This window comes from Nasonia vitripennis, chromosome 4 (genome assembly GCF_009193385.2).
Source record: "Nasonia vitripennis strain AsymCx chromosome 4, Nvit_psr_1.1, whole genome shotgun sequence".
Lineage (NCBI taxonomy): Eukaryota > Metazoa > Arthropoda > Insecta > Hymenoptera > Pteromalidae > Nasonia > Nasonia vitripennis.
Window position 1 is genome coordinate 26,656,141 of NC_045760.1, and position 19,457 is coordinate 26,675,597.

General features: G+C 34.8%; 2 protein-coding genes across 2 annotated transcripts; both read right to left on the reverse strand.

The window, feature by feature from the left end:
* Positions 1 to 10,419: 10,419 nt before the first annotated feature.
* On the reverse strand, positions 10,420 to 13,577 carry LOC107981790 (ice-structuring glycoprotein-like). The gene is made up of 4 exons (XM_016988443.3): positions 13,462 to 13,577; positions 12,922 to 13,381; positions 11,602 to 12,841; positions 10,420 to 11,230 (listed from the first exon to the last, which is right to left on the reverse strand). Exon 4 carries the CDS (start codon positions 11,221 to 11,223, stop codon positions 10,549 to 10,551), a length of 675 nt encoding a protein of 224 aa, XP_016843932.1. The 5' UTR covers positions 11,224 to 11,230; positions 11,602 to 12,841; positions 12,922 to 13,381; positions 13,462 to 13,577; the 3' UTR covers positions 10,420 to 10,548.
* A 1,771-nt stretch (positions 13,578 to 15,348) lies between these two features.
* Positions 15,349 to 19,457, reverse strand: LOC100123318 (sodium-coupled monocarboxylate transporter 1-like). The gene is made up of 9 exons (XM_001606894.5): positions 19,168 to 19,457; positions 18,441 to 18,806; positions 18,007 to 18,352; positions 17,782 to 17,936; positions 16,717 to 16,857; positions 16,536 to 16,644; positions 16,236 to 16,457; positions 15,651 to 16,150; positions 15,349 to 15,553 (listed from the first exon to the last, which is right to left on the reverse strand). Exons 2-9 carry the CDS (start codon positions 18,614 to 18,616, stop codon positions 15,436 to 15,438), a joined length of 1,767 nt encoding a protein of 588 aa, XP_001606944.4. The 5' UTR covers positions 18,617 to 18,806; positions 19,168 to 19,457; the 3' UTR covers positions 15,349 to 15,435.

The following is a 19,457-nucleotide window of genomic DNA, read 5'->3' on the forward strand; positions in this document are numbered from 1 at the left end:
TCGCCCAGCACTACACTTGAACATTTTTTGAAAAAGTTGTCTATATATTAACATAAAATTTGTTACTTTTTAAAGTGTTTAAACGATTTTTGTTGATTATTTTCAGAAAACTTTTTTAAATAATATATTTTTGCAAAACCCTACATTTATCTGGAAACTATATGTGTTTGAAGCATATCTATCAGTATAAATGTGCGCTTCGAAGCACAAATCTTAGTAAGTCTGCGGTAGCTGAAAAATGGAAATTCTGAATTTTGGCCTTCTATGAAATGTCATACCTGATAATATGGCACATATAAACATTGTTTTTTCCTTTTTACATTATACCTGAATATATTTAATAATTTAATTCATTTTTTAAACAATTTAGGAAAAATATAAACAAAAAATTGGATTTTTCATTTTTTGACAATTTAAGGTGCATCCGTCCCCTTCTCTTTCTGCATATACGCTAATTTATACAGTGAAAAGTATGCAACTGCCAAATAGTGACTATTCACTGAATGAATTAGTGAAATGGTCACTGCTTAAATCAGTGAAAATTTTGGATTTTAAATCGATTAGAAATGTACACCGAGGAACAAAAAATTAATTTCTTTCTTTGTTTATTTATTTTAGACTTATTATTATTATACATTTTTAATTATTTAGTATGAAAATTATATTATTTAGAAACAAAGAAATAAATTAAATTTTTTATCGGCGGCGGGAATCGAACCTTTTTGTTTTGTTTAAAGATTTTTATTTTTTGCTTATTATTGAACATATTTACAATGGTTAGGCGCAAACAAAACACAAAATAAAATCTTACATGCTAAGTTGAGGATAACGTATGGTTCAGATGGAACAGCTCGCGTTTTAACATTGACTTGTTTCCCTAATAGTTAAAATTATTTATTTGATTTTATTATTTGTCCTGAATGCTTTTTTGGCTTTAGTTAGTTGATTGATAATGTGGGCGTAAAGTCTTAGTAGATAATCGATTTGAACTCCAAGATATTTGACGGATTTTTTGTGAACAATCGTGTGTTTGCCGTTGCTATGGATTGAGATGCTAAAGTTTTTAATTTCTGATCTGATGTTTTGGTTGAGGAATCTAAGTGGCTTATGGAAAAGTATGGTTTCACATTTTGAGGGATTAATGCGAAGGTTCCAAAGATTATAATGTGTATTTATTTTATTGACTATCGATTCGAGTTTGAATTGTACTGTAGCAGGACGCTAGTCCGCGACTAGTACAATAAAATCATCGGCGAATGCGACCGAGTAAAGGCAGGTATTATTTGGAGCATTAAGGCCGAAGAGTGTGGGGACGCGTTGTATGTATATAAATTAAATAATTCTGGGGAGTTGACTGTTCCCTGCATTAGTCCTTCTGTTATGCTGAAGATCAAGTTCGAAATCGTGACACCATCCCAAGTGACAAACAATCTATTGGATGTCATATGCCAGATTAGCTGTATGAAATCAAGTGGGAAATCGAGCTTCCATAAGATATACAGCAGTCCGTCGATCCAAACGGAATCGAACGCCCGCTCGAGATCTATAAAGCAAGCACCAACTATAAGACCGTTATGCAAGTGGGTGTTTATGTCGTTCAAGACTTTATGGAGAGCGTGGGTGGTGGACAGATTTTGTCTAAAGCCAAACTGGTTGTCTGTTAAAATATTTTTGCTGAATGTAAAAAACCGGAGTGAATTATTGATGATTGCCTCGTAGGCCTTGCTTATCGCGGGAGACTTATCGGGTGATAGCTAGTTACCTCCGAAGGGGGTTTGCCTTTTTTAAGGATAGGTAATATTTTAGCTTTTTTCCAATCATCAGGAATGTTGTCAAGTCCAGAGGAGGATTTGTTTGGTAAGTTTGCAAAAATTAGTATCGTTTCAGGAACACTTGTGAAGAAAATCGTGTTTTCCGGTTGTTGAGGATTGTAAGCAGGGTTTGTGTCAGTGAAAGTGATGATTGCATTATTAGTGATCACATTTTGTTCGAAAAGTTGTTTAAGACTTTGCTATCTACCTGGTTCTTGGTAGAAGTACCGATGTTGGTGTAGCGAGGAGAGTTGATGGTTTCATAGTAGACGCCAATTGTGTTAAGGATGTCACTGGGATTTTCTACTATAACGTCGTTGTCATTGTCATTTTTTTTTTTTTTTTTGAACAACAATAAAATTTTAAAAATTTGTCAGTTTGACGAAAACTGATGCATTTAAAAAAATGTCCTCAGATACACACTGCATATGGCATCATGCGAGAGAGTGAGAGGGAGACACATGCCAATCAGCTGAGCTGCATGTTTGCTATGCTTTGCCTCCGCGACTTGAAAGCCCCTCTAGCGCTTTATCATGAGCTACCAGCTTGTGCTGCTTGTCTCTCAGTCTGCTGCATCTGGATAATTTGGATTGAATTTGCCTGAGTAGTAAGTCAAGATGGAATTCGGAGCCATATCGTTACTTTTGTTGACCAAGAAAAATGTGTGATTCTATGAACGTCTAAACTATTTAGCATCCGAAAGTCAAATAAGAGTGTTTTGAAAGAGAATATTGACTCTGTGTCTCGCAGCACAGAAAAAACTCTTATACTAGTTATAAGGTCTCGCCTATTCGTGACTTAACAGCGGATTTTAGCCACACTATGCTATAAATGATAATTAGGTCACGCTATTACGAATATTTGCTTATTGATGCGTTGTTAACGAAGAATGAACTTAAATTTTAATATTCTCCATATAGACAAAGTATTGGTGAAGATTAATGAAGTATAAACTTTTTAATATACACACCACTGAGATATTTTCCCTGAAGTACTACTTATAGATAACCTAACTTATAGATACTTAACAGCAGCTCAGCTTATCACGTTTATGGTATATACAAACAGTGAAAATTTACCGAAGCTATAGCAACGTACGTTTAAACATGTACAAGTGAAACGCCGATCGCTTAAAAGTTTCCTGCTGAATCGTAAACTCGGAATGCTTTCCTGCAGTCGTCGACGCAAAAGGTACAAGTTGATGAATTCCTATTTGAGTAAAAGATCAAACTTTTGTATTGTTTAACATTCAGGGAGAGTCTAAGTTTCAAATTATTTTATCGGGGCCAAGACTGCCTTGCAAATTTACCGTTCGGTTAACAAGATTTAACTCTTTGAGTTAATTGCCACTGAATAATTGCTCACACTTGTCGGTTACAACTTCGTCGCGACAACTGCTCGAAAAAATAAACCTGCTTTGGTGATGCGCTTTAAAAAGTATTTATTTATTGTATGTACTTATATATGTATTTGTAACCCCTGAATTCAAAGATATATAATAAATTCTTTCATTGCGGCGCTCCAGAGTTAGCGTATCGAATGAAAAAAAGCAAAACAGTAAATTTTTCAATCTTGCAAGTTTTTAAGCTAATAGAGCTTGAACATCGCGCTTCGCACGCCCTAACCTAGAAGACGTTTAGACTTCCTGACTTAGACCAATAAAGATATACCTTAATAGAAGCGTAAAGCCCCATCCCAAAGTGAGGCACCCCGAGCGCTAGTACGCACCCCGACTACGCGCGGCGCGTCAGTCTAATTCTAGCCTTCTGCCGGTAACATGAGATGCGCGATCGATAACATACCGCCCAGGACGGTAAAATGTTCTTTCGCTATATGCATTGTAACTATGCTAATTACTGTTGACAATGCATAAGGACTGTGCACAACTAAAAATAAGTACTAAAAACACGAATAAGCCAATTATACCCTAAATTCTTATCCTTAAACCCAAATGGGGCCACAACTTAAATATTACATCGATTTATTGAAAGTTGTCGATAGCGTTAGTCCAATGGACAACGTACTCGACTCTCAACCCTTTTGATCCGAGTTAAAATTGGATGCGATTTTTTTTTAATTCGTACACATACAAGCCAGCATATGATTATTATTATTGTTATCATTATTATTATCATCATTAAATATTCGAATTATTTTATATTTATAAAATGCGTTGAAATAAAATATATTATAATTAATTATTATATATAAAACATTCTAATGATTTTTTTTATTGCTTCAACAGATTTCCGCACTACCTTTGAGGTACTGTTGTTAGCGCGCTGGACATTTTTATTTATTTATTTGGAATCAATTATATAACAAGATTGGAATAACTAATACATATAATTTGAATTGACTAATAAATAAATAATTTGATAAAACGCGGAAATTGAAAAAAATCTTTTTACATAATTATTCCAAATAAAACCGTGGAGTCCTTCGCCTATAGCCCTACGTAAACCACGGAAATCCTCGCCTAGTTTGATTGAATCTGCATCTATTTAATAAAACGAGGCGAGAAAAAATCTGAAATGTACATAAAATAAGTATATTAGTATTAGCTGCTGTCTCTAAACAATTAAGCTTCGTCCTGGTACGGCAGCTGAAAAAATAAAAAACAAAGTAAGTAAATATGCGACTTATTACGCGTGTACCATATCGACCGATCATTTACGGAGACATATGTCTGATAAATTTTCCGATTATCAAACATATAGTCCACGTACAATGAGGAAGGATAATAATTCCTGCCTGTGGCTACCTAGCCCCACATCGGCGTCTGACAAGTACCGTGACCTCGTTCTAAGTAGATTTGTTGAAGATGCTGTGGAACCAGGCCTGAAAAAAACAAGTATATTGTGAGGTCACCGCTTAAATAAATTACAATTATTTTTATTTAAATAATAAAATAAGCAAAAAAACGTAGAAATCGTAGCCTGAAATAAACAAAAAATATGTTAACAAATTAAAATGAATACATGACTAAGAATCTAATTTAAGCAACTACTTATTAGGCTTTGGTGCATTTGATGATCGCTTATTGGTTTTTCGGTCTCTAAGATCTTTTGTAATCCATTTCACGTGATTAAAAATGAGTTTTTAGAAAAAATTTAATCAAGCAAATACGATGTTTTAAACACGGCTCATCAGTATTAAAAAAATAATTTTGACGATCTAACATTTCCTTCTTTATTAAGCTATATAGAAATTCTAGTACGTTAGGTTGATAAGATGAATTTAAAAATTCTTTTTCAAAAATATCAAACATTAATTCAACGTCAGAAACGAAAGTATCTGTTGGTAATTTTAAACTCCCGTAAGGTTGCCCTTGTGCAGATGGAAACGCTTTCCAGACCAAAAGAAAATCCGCCGGTGAATCTAACACTTTATCATTGTTAATTAAATATTTAAGACAATCATCGCAGCTGTATTTATTTAAACATTTAAACGCGAGATAACCGGCAACGTATTTTTTACTGCATTTTTCAAGATTTTCTCTTTCTCTTCATTATCACATTCATTTTGCAGTTCATCAATTATTAATAATTCGGCATCTCTATGAATAAACCAGTCGTCGATTCTTTAGTTCATCGCGGAATTCTTAAGATCGTCTTTTTTTTAATCGCGTCCTCATCGCCATCATCAATTACACATTTAATAAAATCCGAAATCAGTAATCGCGCGTCATCTGGTTCGCAGTTTGTTCCGACGGGTGGTACTAGTAAAGTTATCATTAACGCGTACTGAAAATTTTTACGAAATTGCATGACAGTTGGGTTATCGTTATGTCCTGATGGAGATCTTATAGAACCGAAAAAGTTTTCAATTTTATCTTGATTTAAACGAGAAGTTAACAAATTCGAGGCATTCTCTGCGCTTTTAATCGATCCCATAACTCTAATATGCCATTAATTGTTAAGATTAAACTGTTAAAACAATCCGGATTCCTACCGCCGGTCATTTTCCATTGTTCAAGCCAGGGCAATGCATCTCGTAAACATTTTTCTACTTGAGGATTTTGATTGGATAAACCGCGCTTCAAAGGATTAGAATCATTCGAGCTTCGAGCATTTAGACAGTCAAAAATATCATTTAATCTTTTACAAAAATGACCGGTCGCGATTGTCGTTGGATTTTTTAAATCCCCAGAAGTAGCACCTGTCATAAGAACCGCATAAACAGAATTACTAAAAACCTTTGTCGCTAAACTGACATTCATTTTTTCATAGTTATTTGGATTAATGTGTCGATCAGTTAATTTAGGCACTGCTTTACAAACTTTTAAACGCTCGTTTTCTCTTAAATCGCGAATGGCACTCCAATAAACTCTTTGATCTTTAATTGCGAGGTCGCTTTTCATTAAATTATTTCTAATACATTTAAAAATGTGTGGGTCATCAAATCCGAACGTGACTTTACGGTTTCCGAATTCAACAAATGGTCGATCTTTATTAATGCCTAAAATTGAAATTGCTTTTTGATTTGTAGCTCCTTGATCACAGACCATGTGTTGAACTTTGAAACCTACATCTTCCGTAATTTGCAATACGTCGCTAATAATTTTCTGCAATTTATCTCCCGAGACTGGGCCGGATGTTGGAAAACACATCAAAGGGTGCTTCCAATCATAGGTTAATCCCGCTACTAAAAATATTAACACCTATTTTGCCATGTTCGCCTAAATCGTGATATCCCTCAACATAATCTTCTTTAAGATTATATTCGAGTCCGGGTCGTACGCTCATTTCGTCCCACATTAGTACGGCATCTTTTTCAAAATCAGATTTACCCTTTAATTTAATCTTTAATTGATTCAAAAGCTGATCGTTTTTACCCGGTTTCAAATTAATTACGCTAACCCATTTACGAATACAAGAAATTGACGGTAAAGCTTGTCCTTCAGAGTCCTTTAAATATTTATACGCTTTTGGAGATTTATAATAGAGGCCTAAAGCAAATTGCTTTTCATCCTCTTCCCATTTTCTTTGTTTATCATGATTTAACTGCACTTTAAAAAAAGATGTCACGCTATCGTTTAAATGTTTTTTAGATAATTTAAATTTACCCTGTTGTTGACGCTTTGTTACTCTAAGCAATTTTTGTTTTAATGATTTACTTTCTCGAATTAATTTTGCATTCCTTAATTTTAATATTTTTAAAGCAATTAATTCCGTTTCAACGCGTTTTTTAGATTTACGTTTTACTATCGGTTGTTGATTTACGGCTTGATTAATCGGTAAGATATTATTAGCAGAGCTTACGTAAGGAACATCATCGTTATCAATTTGTTCGGCAACTATCTCAGAATTTAAAACGTCTGAATTATTTTGATTTATTACGTGGTTAAAATCGATTGGGGTTTGCTTGACAGGACTGTTCGTGCATGCAAAAGAGTTACTTAAATTAGACTGTGGGGCTATATCTGGTTTGAGCATCCTCCTGGAGGAAGTGTAAACAAAATCAGATTCTAAAAAATGATTACTACATACCCGCTTCTTTTCTAACCTCTTGAGCCCTGCTTTATCCTCACCTAACTTGGAAAGCTCATCGTTTTGGATTACTTCGAGCCATTTCTTCAAACTGCAATATAATAAAAACCGAAAGTGAAAAACCTGATTTTAATAGTTCCAGTAGATAAAAAATTGTTCAAATATTTTTTGATGAGGTTATGAGAACCTACCTCATAAAATCATGAATTTTCTCAAAACATTCTGAACTTTAGTTTGCGAGTTATAAGGTTTAACAAAAATAGTAATTTTCAGTTGTACAGGGTATACAGGGTGAGAGATAAAGAATTTGAATGAAGGGGCGCGGTAGCTGCAAAAAGAACCGATCAAAAGATCGATATTTTCCCAAAATTTCAACTTAATTAAAGCCTTTTTACTCCCGTAATCGTACGACATAGGAAACCCATTTTTTTTCAGTTTTTGATTTTTAGCTCAAAAACTAGTCATCAAAATGGTTCAAAATTGTTACAGCAAATAGGTATTATCGGTTTTTATTGTCATACATTTTTTCAAAACGTTTTACAAAATAGTTTTGGACATTTTTTTTTTTTAATCACTTTTTTATGATCAAAATTGAACGGAACGGTCAATTTGGAAAATCTCGCGGGAAAAAGTAGGCAATTTCATGCTCTAATAGATACACTGTTGTTGAATATATTGTATGAATCATGTCATAAAAAAAGCAAAAATATTTTGTCAAAAATCGAAAATACGGCCAAAATAATAATACGGCCATAAAATGATCAGAATCATAAAAAAATATCCGAATTCAGAATCAGAAAACAGATATATGCATGTCAAATTTTATTAGGATCCGTCACGTCCGTCACTGCCATTTTTACTCTAGCCAATGGACCGCGACCGCGACCGTATATATATGCACCAAATCACTCACATATAATATACGTAGAATATCACTGAATTATAACTTACACATGAGGAAATTTGACGGGAAAGCGATGAAAAGTCAAGGACGCATCTCTGACTTTTGCACTGTCGCAGTGCTGCATAGCACACACGTTTGTCTTCGGCATTTCGATGCTTATCAATACGATAATGCACACAAAAACCCACGATACTACAATTAACAACTACCTTTCCAATAGATACGGATGTAGCTAGTTGCAAAAAGAGAACTTTACTGTGCCGCGAATACTCCTTTGCACGTGTCTTCTGCCTGCTGCCTTGAAAGCTTAACTTATAATTGAGGGTTTAAAACAATAGACGATCTTCGCGCGTGTAAACACATACGCGACCGCGACTTCGCGCGCCTTTTTTTATGATTTTCAAATTTAAAAAAAAATTTTGTGATTTAAAGTCTTACAATCATATAGTAATAATGATACACATATACAATTGTTATTGCTCAGATTTTATTCATTTATTGATATTAATAGAATTCGTCTTGCATAAAGTAAGATATACGAAGAAATCGTTGGATGAACATTAAATTGATTGCGTTAATATGATTATATTATGCATTTACAATCGATATAGCATGAATATTATAAAAAAATTAATGTTGAGGGAATGTTAATTAATCGTACATAAATTCTATAAGAATAATTTTTTGTATTAAAACGCATTTTATGAATATGAAATAATTCGAATATTTAATGTAATATAAATAATAATAATAAGAATTTCCAAAAAAATATTAATAAAATATTATTATCCATACGTTGTATACGTAGCTAATAAATTTAATTAATATTTTTCACACTGTACTTGTTGCTAACAACATTTAATTAATACTTTTCAGAAATGTCTTTCATTAGGTCTGAGGGGGCATGTTTAAGGTACGATTTAAGCCTGGGTAGAGTAAAGAAGACGGTCCGGATCTTTCACCAATCCGTGGCAAGTGACTAAAAACACTTTTTTTGTACGATTTAACCCAGGCTGGATCCCTTAATCTACTTTTTTAATTTTCTTGAATAAGCCATCAATTTGCCGCGATTGTTTGCTTTCATATAAGCAAAGTCTTTAAGGAGAAACTCCACTGATTTTTTGCCAAAAACTCGAAATTTTTTTTATATTATATTTGAATAGTTTATAGTTTTATGAGTATTTTGAGACTAACCTAATGGAAAAACTCAAAGTTACGCAAATGTTAGTATAGGCAGTTGAGTAAAATATTTTACATTAGAAAAGCATACAAAAATAAAAATTCGAACGCGTTTGTATCGCAACTTATTTTTTTGACTTCAAAAAGTTCCTTGCGCAAGGAAGTTCATCACAACAAAGCTCATCACTTTTTCAAGAGAGGAACAAAGGTCATCACTTTTTTAATTAAGAGAGGAATACGATGCATTTGTAGTCCCGTCTGGACTGTCTTATTACAAGTAAGTCTAATTTACGGAGTCGCAATCATTATATACATGTATGCATTTCGTTTGATCTATTGATGAGTAATATATAATAAACAGTATAATACCGTATAGCGTTCAACGTCTGATCACTTAAAGCTTGATTTGTTTATCTCATCTGGTGAAATCCACAAAACGTTCGTTTAAACTTTAATTATGCATTCAATCATGAAGTAATTAGATATTTAACTTTATTAAATATGCAGCCATCTAGCTGCGGAATCGAAATCCATTAACCCGTCGAGTATTCATGTCACTGCTATTGATATCAAATTTTCTACGGTACAGATACTCTGTTAACTATAACTGAGCTTGATCCTTTTAAAATAAAATTGGTCTTTTGCCGCTTATTTATTTTACATACAATCTATATAAACAACTAAAATGCATCGTTTTTATTCTTGCTGGAGAATGAATCGAGATAAATTGATCTCTTGTAAGTTATTGCGATACCTGAATAAACTGAACTTCATCCAATCAAAAATTCCAGCATATACTATTTTATTTACTGTAATTATCAATAAAAAGTTTCAGACAGGAGCTGATTTGACTCATTTTTTGAGGTTAAGTGTACATTTTTAAACTTTTATTTGTTAATTACTACGCTCAACGTTCCAAGTTTAGATTTTTGAGGTACCAATTTATTCGTTATATGTTTATCTACTAAGTTGCAAAGTTTGGGTGAATTCTGAACGGTCAGTTTTGTAAAATCAAGCAATTACTCGAAAAGTGTAGATTTTCGTAAATTAAAATGTTTATAACTTTTGTCACATGCTCCAAACCTTTACCAAATTGTAACTGAATGTTTATCTCTCCCCGCCCCGACTGATAAGACTACGTGTTAAAATTGTCATCAGCAGCCTATAATCCAGCAGCTGGAGAAACCGGGGTAGCCGGAGTAGCTGCAGTGGCCGGAGTAGCTGCGGTGGCCGGAGTAGCAGCGGTGGCCGGGGTAGCCGGAGTAGCTGCGGTGGCTGGGGTAGCTGCAGTGGCCGGAGTAGCTGCGGTGGCCGGGGTAGCCGGAGTAGCTGCGGTGGCCGGGGTAGCCGGAGTAGCTGCGATGGCTGGGGTAGCTGCAGTGGCCGGAGTAGCTGCGGTGGCCGGGGTAGCCGGAGTAGCTGCGGTGGCTGGGGTAGCTGCAGTGGCCGGAGTAGCTGCGGTGGCCGGGGTAGCCGGAGTAGCTGCGGTGGCTGGGGTAGCTGCAGTGGCCGGAGTAGCTGCGGTGGCCGGGGTAGCCGGAGTAGCTGCGGTGGCCGGGGTAGCAGCGGTGGCCGGGGTAGCCGGAGTAGCTGCGGTGGCCGGGGTAGCCGGAGTAGCTGCGGTGGCTGGGGTAGCAGCGGTGGCCGGGGTAGCCGGAGTAGCTGCGGTGGCCGGGGTAGCCGGAGTAGCTGCGGTGGCTGGGGTAGCTGCAGTGGCCGGAGTAGCTGCGGTGGCCGGTGTAGCCGGGGTAGCAGGTGTAGCGGCAGCAGCTACAGTAGAGACAACGATACCGATAGCCAAAAATGCAATGCAAAGAAGTAGGACGAGCTTTGACATTTTATTTCTGCAAAAAAATTGTTTAAAATTGACACCGAACAAACTCTGCACATAAATACCCTACACAAATGTATTTTACTACACTGCGAAACTCTACACAAGCATATAACCTATTATCAGATCATTATTACAACAATAGGTTATATGCTTGTGTAAAGTTTTGCAGTGTAGTAAAATAATAAAAAATCGGTGTGGAGAATATCGGTGTAGAAAATAGCCATGTATAATTTTTCCGTGTAGTAAATTACATTTGTGTAGGGTATTTATGTGTACAGTTTGTGCGGTGTCTATAAATTTATGAAATACTATTTAAAATATATACTACATGCAATATCGACATAGATTTCTTATACATAATTATTGTTTCAATTTACGTACTTTGAACAGTTACAGCAGCTGAATATCTAGTTGAACTAATGATGTACGGCAACTGATATCCTTAGTAGTCTCTGCCATTCTTTATATACCAACTTACAGATAAGCAATCATTGTTTTTTTTCCTTTTTATTGAAATGCGCGTTTGAATCGTCTGTGGGGAGAAAAACATACGCATTTTAGAGTCTGCCAGAAAGAACATTTTGAGAAACAGTGCGTAATCCTTTTATTACAGTGTTTACTATTAGAAGCAGCTACAGTCACGCTATATCGATAACTTTTTTTATCACGCATGTACTTACACGCTCTGTAACAGTAAATTTTAACTCCAACATATACTGACTATTTTTTATCTCTTTTACCACAAAAACTAATTAAATTATTGCTGTAACACTTTCTGAATGGATAAAAATATGAATCCAAAATCGATTAAAGTATTTTAAGTATACTTATGCCTTACACTCGCGTGCTAAAATGCTTTATTTGAGTCTAAAATCTACTAGATCTAAAAATATACATCATTCATACGTCGACATCCTTCTCTCTCTTAAAAAAGTTATAGGCTTCGTTGTGAAGCATTTAATTGATAATCGGTCACCTGGTACAAGAATTTAGGAACGCGAATTTGAAATGCGAATTTTATTACACGACCTACAAACGCTTTAAACTGTTGGTGCTCAGCAAGCGGAAAAATTTAAATTTTACTTCTGACATGATACATTTTTATTTTTTTCTAATTACATACCTACGAATTTCATCAAAACTCCTTCAAAATCCTGAAAAGTACTCGGAGGGTATATTCCTCGGATTCGGCTCCTTTCTACTAGCGTATTTTGCTATACTGCATTTCGAATGGAGGATCCAGTAGCTGATAACTGCAGGCGAATAAGAGATTAACACGTAGCACGTTTTTTTTCTTTTCAAGCTTGTATACATAATGTGCGACGTGTGATTACTTGAGCATCAAGCATTTTTTATTTTGTTGTCTGAATAGTCCGATCAAAATGTTATATTTATACTTAATGTATTATACAGATAAACAGATATAAGCACTAATAGATATCTACACAATTTTTAAAAAATATATAATTTATGTTCTTAACGCGTTGCCTAAGTCAATACTGCCATTTTACATACGATATCGTCGACATTACAGAACGATCAGCTTTAAGAAAATATGAACTACATTTTGATGGGTATTTCTTTCATTTCAACTCCTTCGTAATCATCTCTTTTCAAAAATCTGAAAAGTTACGGTAAATTAGAAAACGTGCACAACTATATGAAATATTTTTTAAACTTTTAAAGTACTCATAAAATCACCTCCGAACGATGGCCGTCAGAAGATTGGAATTGACTTTGGAAGAGTCGTTCCATTCTCCGGTAAAATAGCTGGTTACTAGGGCGACCAAGATGGCAATAACTGTATGAAAAGTTTATTATCTTCATCCGTAGTCGGCAAACCCGTGGTCGTCGAAAGAGTTTCATTGAATGACCGGCAACCCTCGGTGGACATGGGCAAATTTTCATCCTGTATTCCATAGTTGATGACGTGCCATTTTGCTCCGATGATAATCCACATCATGAAGACCGCAGAGACAATGCCTCCTGTCACTGCTCCTTTATTTCCGACAACAGGGAAGGCCAAACCAAGTATGAAAACAGCGAGAATCGGACCTTCAACGACACTTCGAAGACTTATGCTCAATTCGAAAATAGTTCCCAGATGCTCGATAACGAAAATTAAGCCAATACTGATCAAGCCTACTGAAACTGAAATCCACTGCAATAAGATAAGAATAATCAGTGCTCTTAACGTATTTTTATACGTAATATTTATACAATTTTAGCAACTATACCAACTTTCATAATTTTAGCTGCCTTGGCATCTTATTTCGGACTAGCTGGAATCCATTGTTCGATGAAATCTTCGTAAATGATGCCAGAAAGCGTATTTAAAGCTGCGCTCATCGTGGACAAAGCAGAACTTACTACTATCCCGGCAAGAATAATACCTGCCATACCAGTTATATTCCTAGTGATATCCACTACATAGTAAGGGAACAGGTGATCACTTTGTTGCACAACCTATGATTTTTTATTCAAATATTATCTGTACTTACAATTGTTGATAATACTATTATGGCTTATAAACGCACCTTTGCACTTATGAGATCGCAATCGTGATATCTACTGTACATTAGGATTCCTATGAATACACACGTACAATTGAGGACCATCGCACCAACGGTGATGCAGATTATTGCTCTACATAGAAAAATAACGTAATTATGTAAAATACTCGTTATAAACTATGTTATACATCGACACTACTTTTTTATATCGACTTCTTTTTCGATGGCCATGAATCTTTGGACAAACTTTTGCCCAGTAGCCAAAGCACTGAGCCATGTAAATGATAATCCAACAGTCAGACCCCAAAAGCTACTTCTCACAAACGGGCTTGGATCGAAGCTTGACAGAAAACGATAAATTCACTCATCAATATTATCACATATAATTATGAGATTGAGAAAGAAAAATCTGAAATCATATTACTTGAATATATCAAGTCTTCCTCCTACATCTGCAATTTTCAACAGTTCGGAAAAACCACCAACGGAGACTACTCCTAAGACCAAAAGCGTAATCAAACCTCCAAGAGTGAATACAGATTGCACGTTGTCGCCCAAATCACAGCTTTTAATCCTCCCTGTAATATTTCAACAAACACAACTCTGTCATAATAGTCACGTACAAATCACTTTAAATTATTCATACTAATTTTTCTTATACTATCGTGGTGTAAAAGATGCAGATGAAGCTCAAAACTGGTGTGAGGATATGCAGATTGAAGCCGGAAACTTGCGCGAACGCTAGAGCTGGAACGTAAACTACCATTGGAATATACATCATCAATGACGCGATGTACATTACCGTAATTCCAAGTACTCGTATGTATTGGAAAATTGATGCTTGTAATAAACCGGTATAAAAATATAAATCGTAATAATAGCTTCGGCTGTCTGGGCGAATACACTTAGAGCTAATTCTCCTCCGTGTAGATAAACTTCAGTAGGAATTCCCAGCAGAGTTATTCCAGATAGCGTGCTGTGAAACATTTTTAAAAGAATTATAACAAAATATTTGTGCAATTGAAAATTAAAATGCATAAAGAATATAATATCAACTAATTAGTTACCTCGAAAGTGTTCTGATTGCCACAGGAAAGTATCCCATGTGTTTACCTCCAAACAAATACTCTTCAGCACTATCTTGCTTACTATAGAATCCAAAGTAGATTCCAATCAGAAGACTTATGCTAAGCAACCCAGCGAATAAAATTTAATCGATCCCAGTAAACATTAACTGTTCAGATTCACCAATTGCAGAAGTAACTGTACTCATATCTGCCATTGTCTTCCGCTAATATGTACACTACAGCAGTATGACAATACGAAAACTTTGAAAATCTATTTCTTTGCTATTTAATGCGCGATTTTTTTAATTTTTTAACTGCATGACAAAATTGGCGCTGGTGTATCTCGCTGGACAACCGACTGACAACTATAAAAATAAATTTCAAGACTATTAAGTATTTCAACAACTTGAGATAAAAAAAGATAAACACACATGATTCAAAATTTTGATATCAAAGATAAATTGCTCGATAAAGTATTTAAAAATAATTGACTACACTTATCTTCTTGTCAACGAGTACGTACGAAAGAATAAATATGAATCAATTCTGACATTTGAATTTTAATATACTCATATAGTTTCTTTTATTGTACAAATAATCACAGTTTCATATTAATAAAATAAGACAAGGATTAATCAATCTTTTGCAATTTTTTTATCAGAATCGATTTCCTTATCTTTTTCTGCAAGTAAGTGTTCCTGCTGATGTAGAACGTCCAAATTGACTTCGAGATACTTTTTCGTAGGTAAAAATCTAAAAATCATGTATATAAAATTAAGTCACTCAACATTGTCCATTGAATAATAAAGATATTGATCAAAGTGCTCTAAAATAAAAATCTCGATTATACCTTCGAATTGCCGGAGTAATATGTTCGGGATTGACTTTCGAAACGTCGGACTCTCCTAATAGAAAGCTCGTCGCGACTCCTACGACCACAGTTATCATCGATCCAAAAAAGACGAAGAATAAAAACGTGGTTTGAAAAAGTATCATGGGTTCATCCTCTGGATTAATAGGTGGCAGCGTCGTAGTTTCGGTAAGACTTTCATTTAAAGGGTAGGGGCAATTTTCAACCGTCATGGACAGAGTCGAATAGCGTATTCTCTTATTCAAAATGTGCCATTTAGATCCTATTACGATCCATGACATAAACAACAACGCTGTGCAGGCTCCAGTTAATGCTCCTTTCTTTCCCACGCATGGAACGCACATACCGAGAATAAAAATACCTAAAAGTGGTCCATCTACTGCACCACGGATGCTGTAAGACATCTCTAATACTGTCCCCAAGTGTTCGATAACGAAAATCATAGCTACGCTAATACATCCGATAATCACGGAAATCACCTGCAATCGTTATAAAGTACGTATTAATCATTACTACATAATGATTATTGTATATGACATTGTTGTTAGTTGCAGTAATCCAAACCTTCATGATATTAGCAGCTTTGGCATCTTTGTTTGAACTTTCAGACATCCATTGGTCAATGAAGTCGTCGTAAATGAGTCCAGACAAAGTGTTAATACTTGCACTCATAGTGGATAAGGCGGAACTCACTATCCCCGCGAGAAACAAGCCAGATATTCCTGGTATATTTTTTGTGATGTCCATAACATAGTAGGGAACTACTTGGTCACTCCGTTGCACCAGCTTACAGAAATAGAAAGTCCGTATCAATAATAAAGTATTTAGACAAAAAAATGTCTTACGCTTTTGAATGACACTTACTTTTGCACTTGCTGGATCGCAATCGTGATACTTAGCGTACATAAGAAGTCCAGTGAAAACCACACCAACATCAATAATAACGGTACCCACTGTCTTGAGTAGTATAGCTCTATATAATAAATTAAATTTTCACTAATGCTAAAAATAGAAGTTATCGTAATTCAAATCTGTGTACGATTACTTGTTTATATCGGCTTGCGCCTCAATGGCTAAAAATCTTTGGATAAATTTTTGACCAACTGCAAAGTGACTTAAGGACGTAAACAGAGTTCCGAATGCCATCCCCCAAAACGTATTCCGAACAAACGGACTTGGATTAAAGCTGTAAAAAAATATACCATTACATGATTACGAAATTTTCAATCCAAAGTTTGATGAATTGTATGAACATATGCACGGAAAAAAATGATTAGTTGTGGTAACCAAGTAATAATTGGTTAATCCAAAATTGGTTATGAGAACTAAGTGCTTGGTTAATTTAACCAAGCCGATTTTTTTACATTGAAAAAGTCGACTTTATAGGTTACTAACCAATTTACTTGGTAAGGGCAACCATTTTTCTGGTACATCACTGCTTTCATAGTGGGTCAACCAACATTTTTGTTGTAATTACCTAGATATTAGTTGAAATCCGAGCTGCAGCTTATATTTTCAAAGATTTTCTTATTTACCAAATGCATCGCTAGCGCGACGACAGTCTCCGCCTTTGGAGTTGAAGGACCCGTGTTCGATCCCCAGTGAGGGAGAAATTTTTTTCAGATATATTAATTGTATTATAAAATTGTAAACATGTAATTATCATTGTCGATATATTTTGTTTGTATTACAAACCAATATATATTGATTAAGATAATGAAAATTAAATAGTGTTTGTCGCCTCGTGACTACACAATATACAACCATACTGTTGGTTATGGTTACCAATTTTTCTTAACTAAGTCCAGTTGGTAAATAATACCAACAAAATAGTTGGTGCGTATTTTCCCAAGCAATTTGGTTATCCCAACGAAGTACTTGGTTATCGCAACTAACCATTTTTTTCGTGTATAATGGCTATTTTTCGACAAATTTGAAGGGCATAGATTTTTCGATGTTGGAACGTGGTTTTGCATTGTTCTAAACATGTAGAATAAGAAAAAAAATTGCGAGCGCGTGCCACAACATTTGTTTTTTTTCGGTTTCTCCAACCAGAAAATGGCATTTTTCCCGTAAAATTCCCTATATAGCAAAGTGAGTAAGTACATACTCAAAAATATCAAGCCTCCCTCCTTCGTTGGAAATTTTCCAGACATTTAAGAATCCACCAACTGATCTGACTCCAATAACAAGAACCGTAACCAACCCTCCCATGGTAAACATAAACTGTATAGTATCAGTCCAAACAACAGCTTTGACTCCACCCTAGGAATTGATAAAAATTATTATTTTCTACACTTCGAAATATTCATTATGCGGCGAAAGTAAATCTCACCATTGATGTGTAAGTAATACAAATAATGCTGAGTACGGGAGATATCAAGTGAACGCTGAATCCAGTAACTTGAGAAAAGGCAAGAGCTGGCACATAAATAACAATCGGAACGTATACCAGCAGAGATAGTATGTACAAACTAGATGCAAAACTTCGAATCCGCCTTGAAAATCGCAGTTCCAAATATTCATAAATGCTAGCTATTTGCAGCTTGTAGAACACGGGCATGAAAACATAGGCAGTGATTAATCCAGTGCAGATGGTGTTAATAACAGTCAAAAAATATTGACATCCGTGAAAGTAGACTTCAGTAGGGACTCCTAAAAATGTTATACCTGACAACAAACTTTTAGGAAAATTATCATCGGGCTTTTGAATAAAATTATTTATTTTATAAGCATATATTACATTATTATGTTACAAGATATACCAACCTCGCTAATATACTTGTAGCAACAGGGATGTACCCCATCGTTTTACCACCGAACAAATATTCATTTACACTATCTTGTTTACTAAAAAATCCAAAGTATATTCCAATCAAAAGACTTAATCCAAGTAAACTACCAAATAATAAATAATCGATCCAACTAAACACTAGTTTCTCCATCTTACTGATTTTACTGAATTTTCTATTTAAATTGACGAAAGCTAGCAAATTAATTTATTAAGAGTGAACTCCTCTAACAACTTATTCTTTAGTAGAAACTGTGAGAAGAATATGCAAGCTAATGTGAATTCCTGATGGCATATCTGCCATTCGTATCTTGTTCTTTTGAAAGGTTTATTTATAGCCTCATCTGCGCAAAGGTAAATCATGATAACATACTCGGTACTTTGCCAAAGCTTTGTTTCAGTTTAATAATAAGTGAAGAAATATTATCTCACAAGAAAAGTAAACATAGACACTAGAAATCGTGTGACTTGATATTATTTATTAATTTATTCTAATTCAAGGACTTCAAAAGCTCTTTTACAAAATAAAAGACTGCATTGTAATTGTTTACATAAACGGACGGTAATAAATCAATAGAATTATATTCCCAGATAAAATTCATGCCATTACACCCACGATTGTGAGATAAACAAATTTCACTTTGTTAAAACTGTACATCAATATAAGCAGGATAGCAAATAAAGATTTTAAAGTTTCTAACTTACTCTTTTGAATACCAAAAATGATTTTTACTCAAGCTTAGAAAAGTAGTTGCAATAAATTATACTTTTATTGAGAATTGAACTGTACTGTGTAAATAATCAAGAATAAAATTTTATAATGCAGTAAATACTGTATCGTAACTAATGAATAACCGAAGCGCAAATGTACATCGTCGATGAAACTTTGTGTTCACATTCCCACAGATCTCCACTGCAAGTCCTTTGTTTGGCGCAAATTTTTTCATCGAAACATCCGTGTGCTTTTGTTTGTTTATATTCAGGACACGTTTTCG

Coding starts and splice junctions, on each gene's coding strand:
- LOC100123318 (XM_001606894.5), bottom strand. CDS start 18,616: ATGGAGAAACTAGTGTTTAGTTGGATCGATTATTTATTATTTGGTAGT. Junction 16,858..17,781: donor GGGAGGCTTGATATTTTTGA/GTATGTACTTAC, acceptor ATTTTTTTACAG/CTTTAATCCAAGTCCGTTTG. Junction 15,554..15,650: donor ATTACTCCGGCAATTCGAAG/GTATAATCGAGA, acceptor CATGATTTTTAG/ATTTTTACCTACGAAAAAGT.
- LOC107981790 (XM_016988443.3), bottom strand. CDS start 11,223: ATGTCAAAGCTCGTCCTACTTCTTTGCATTGCATTTTTGGCTATCGGT.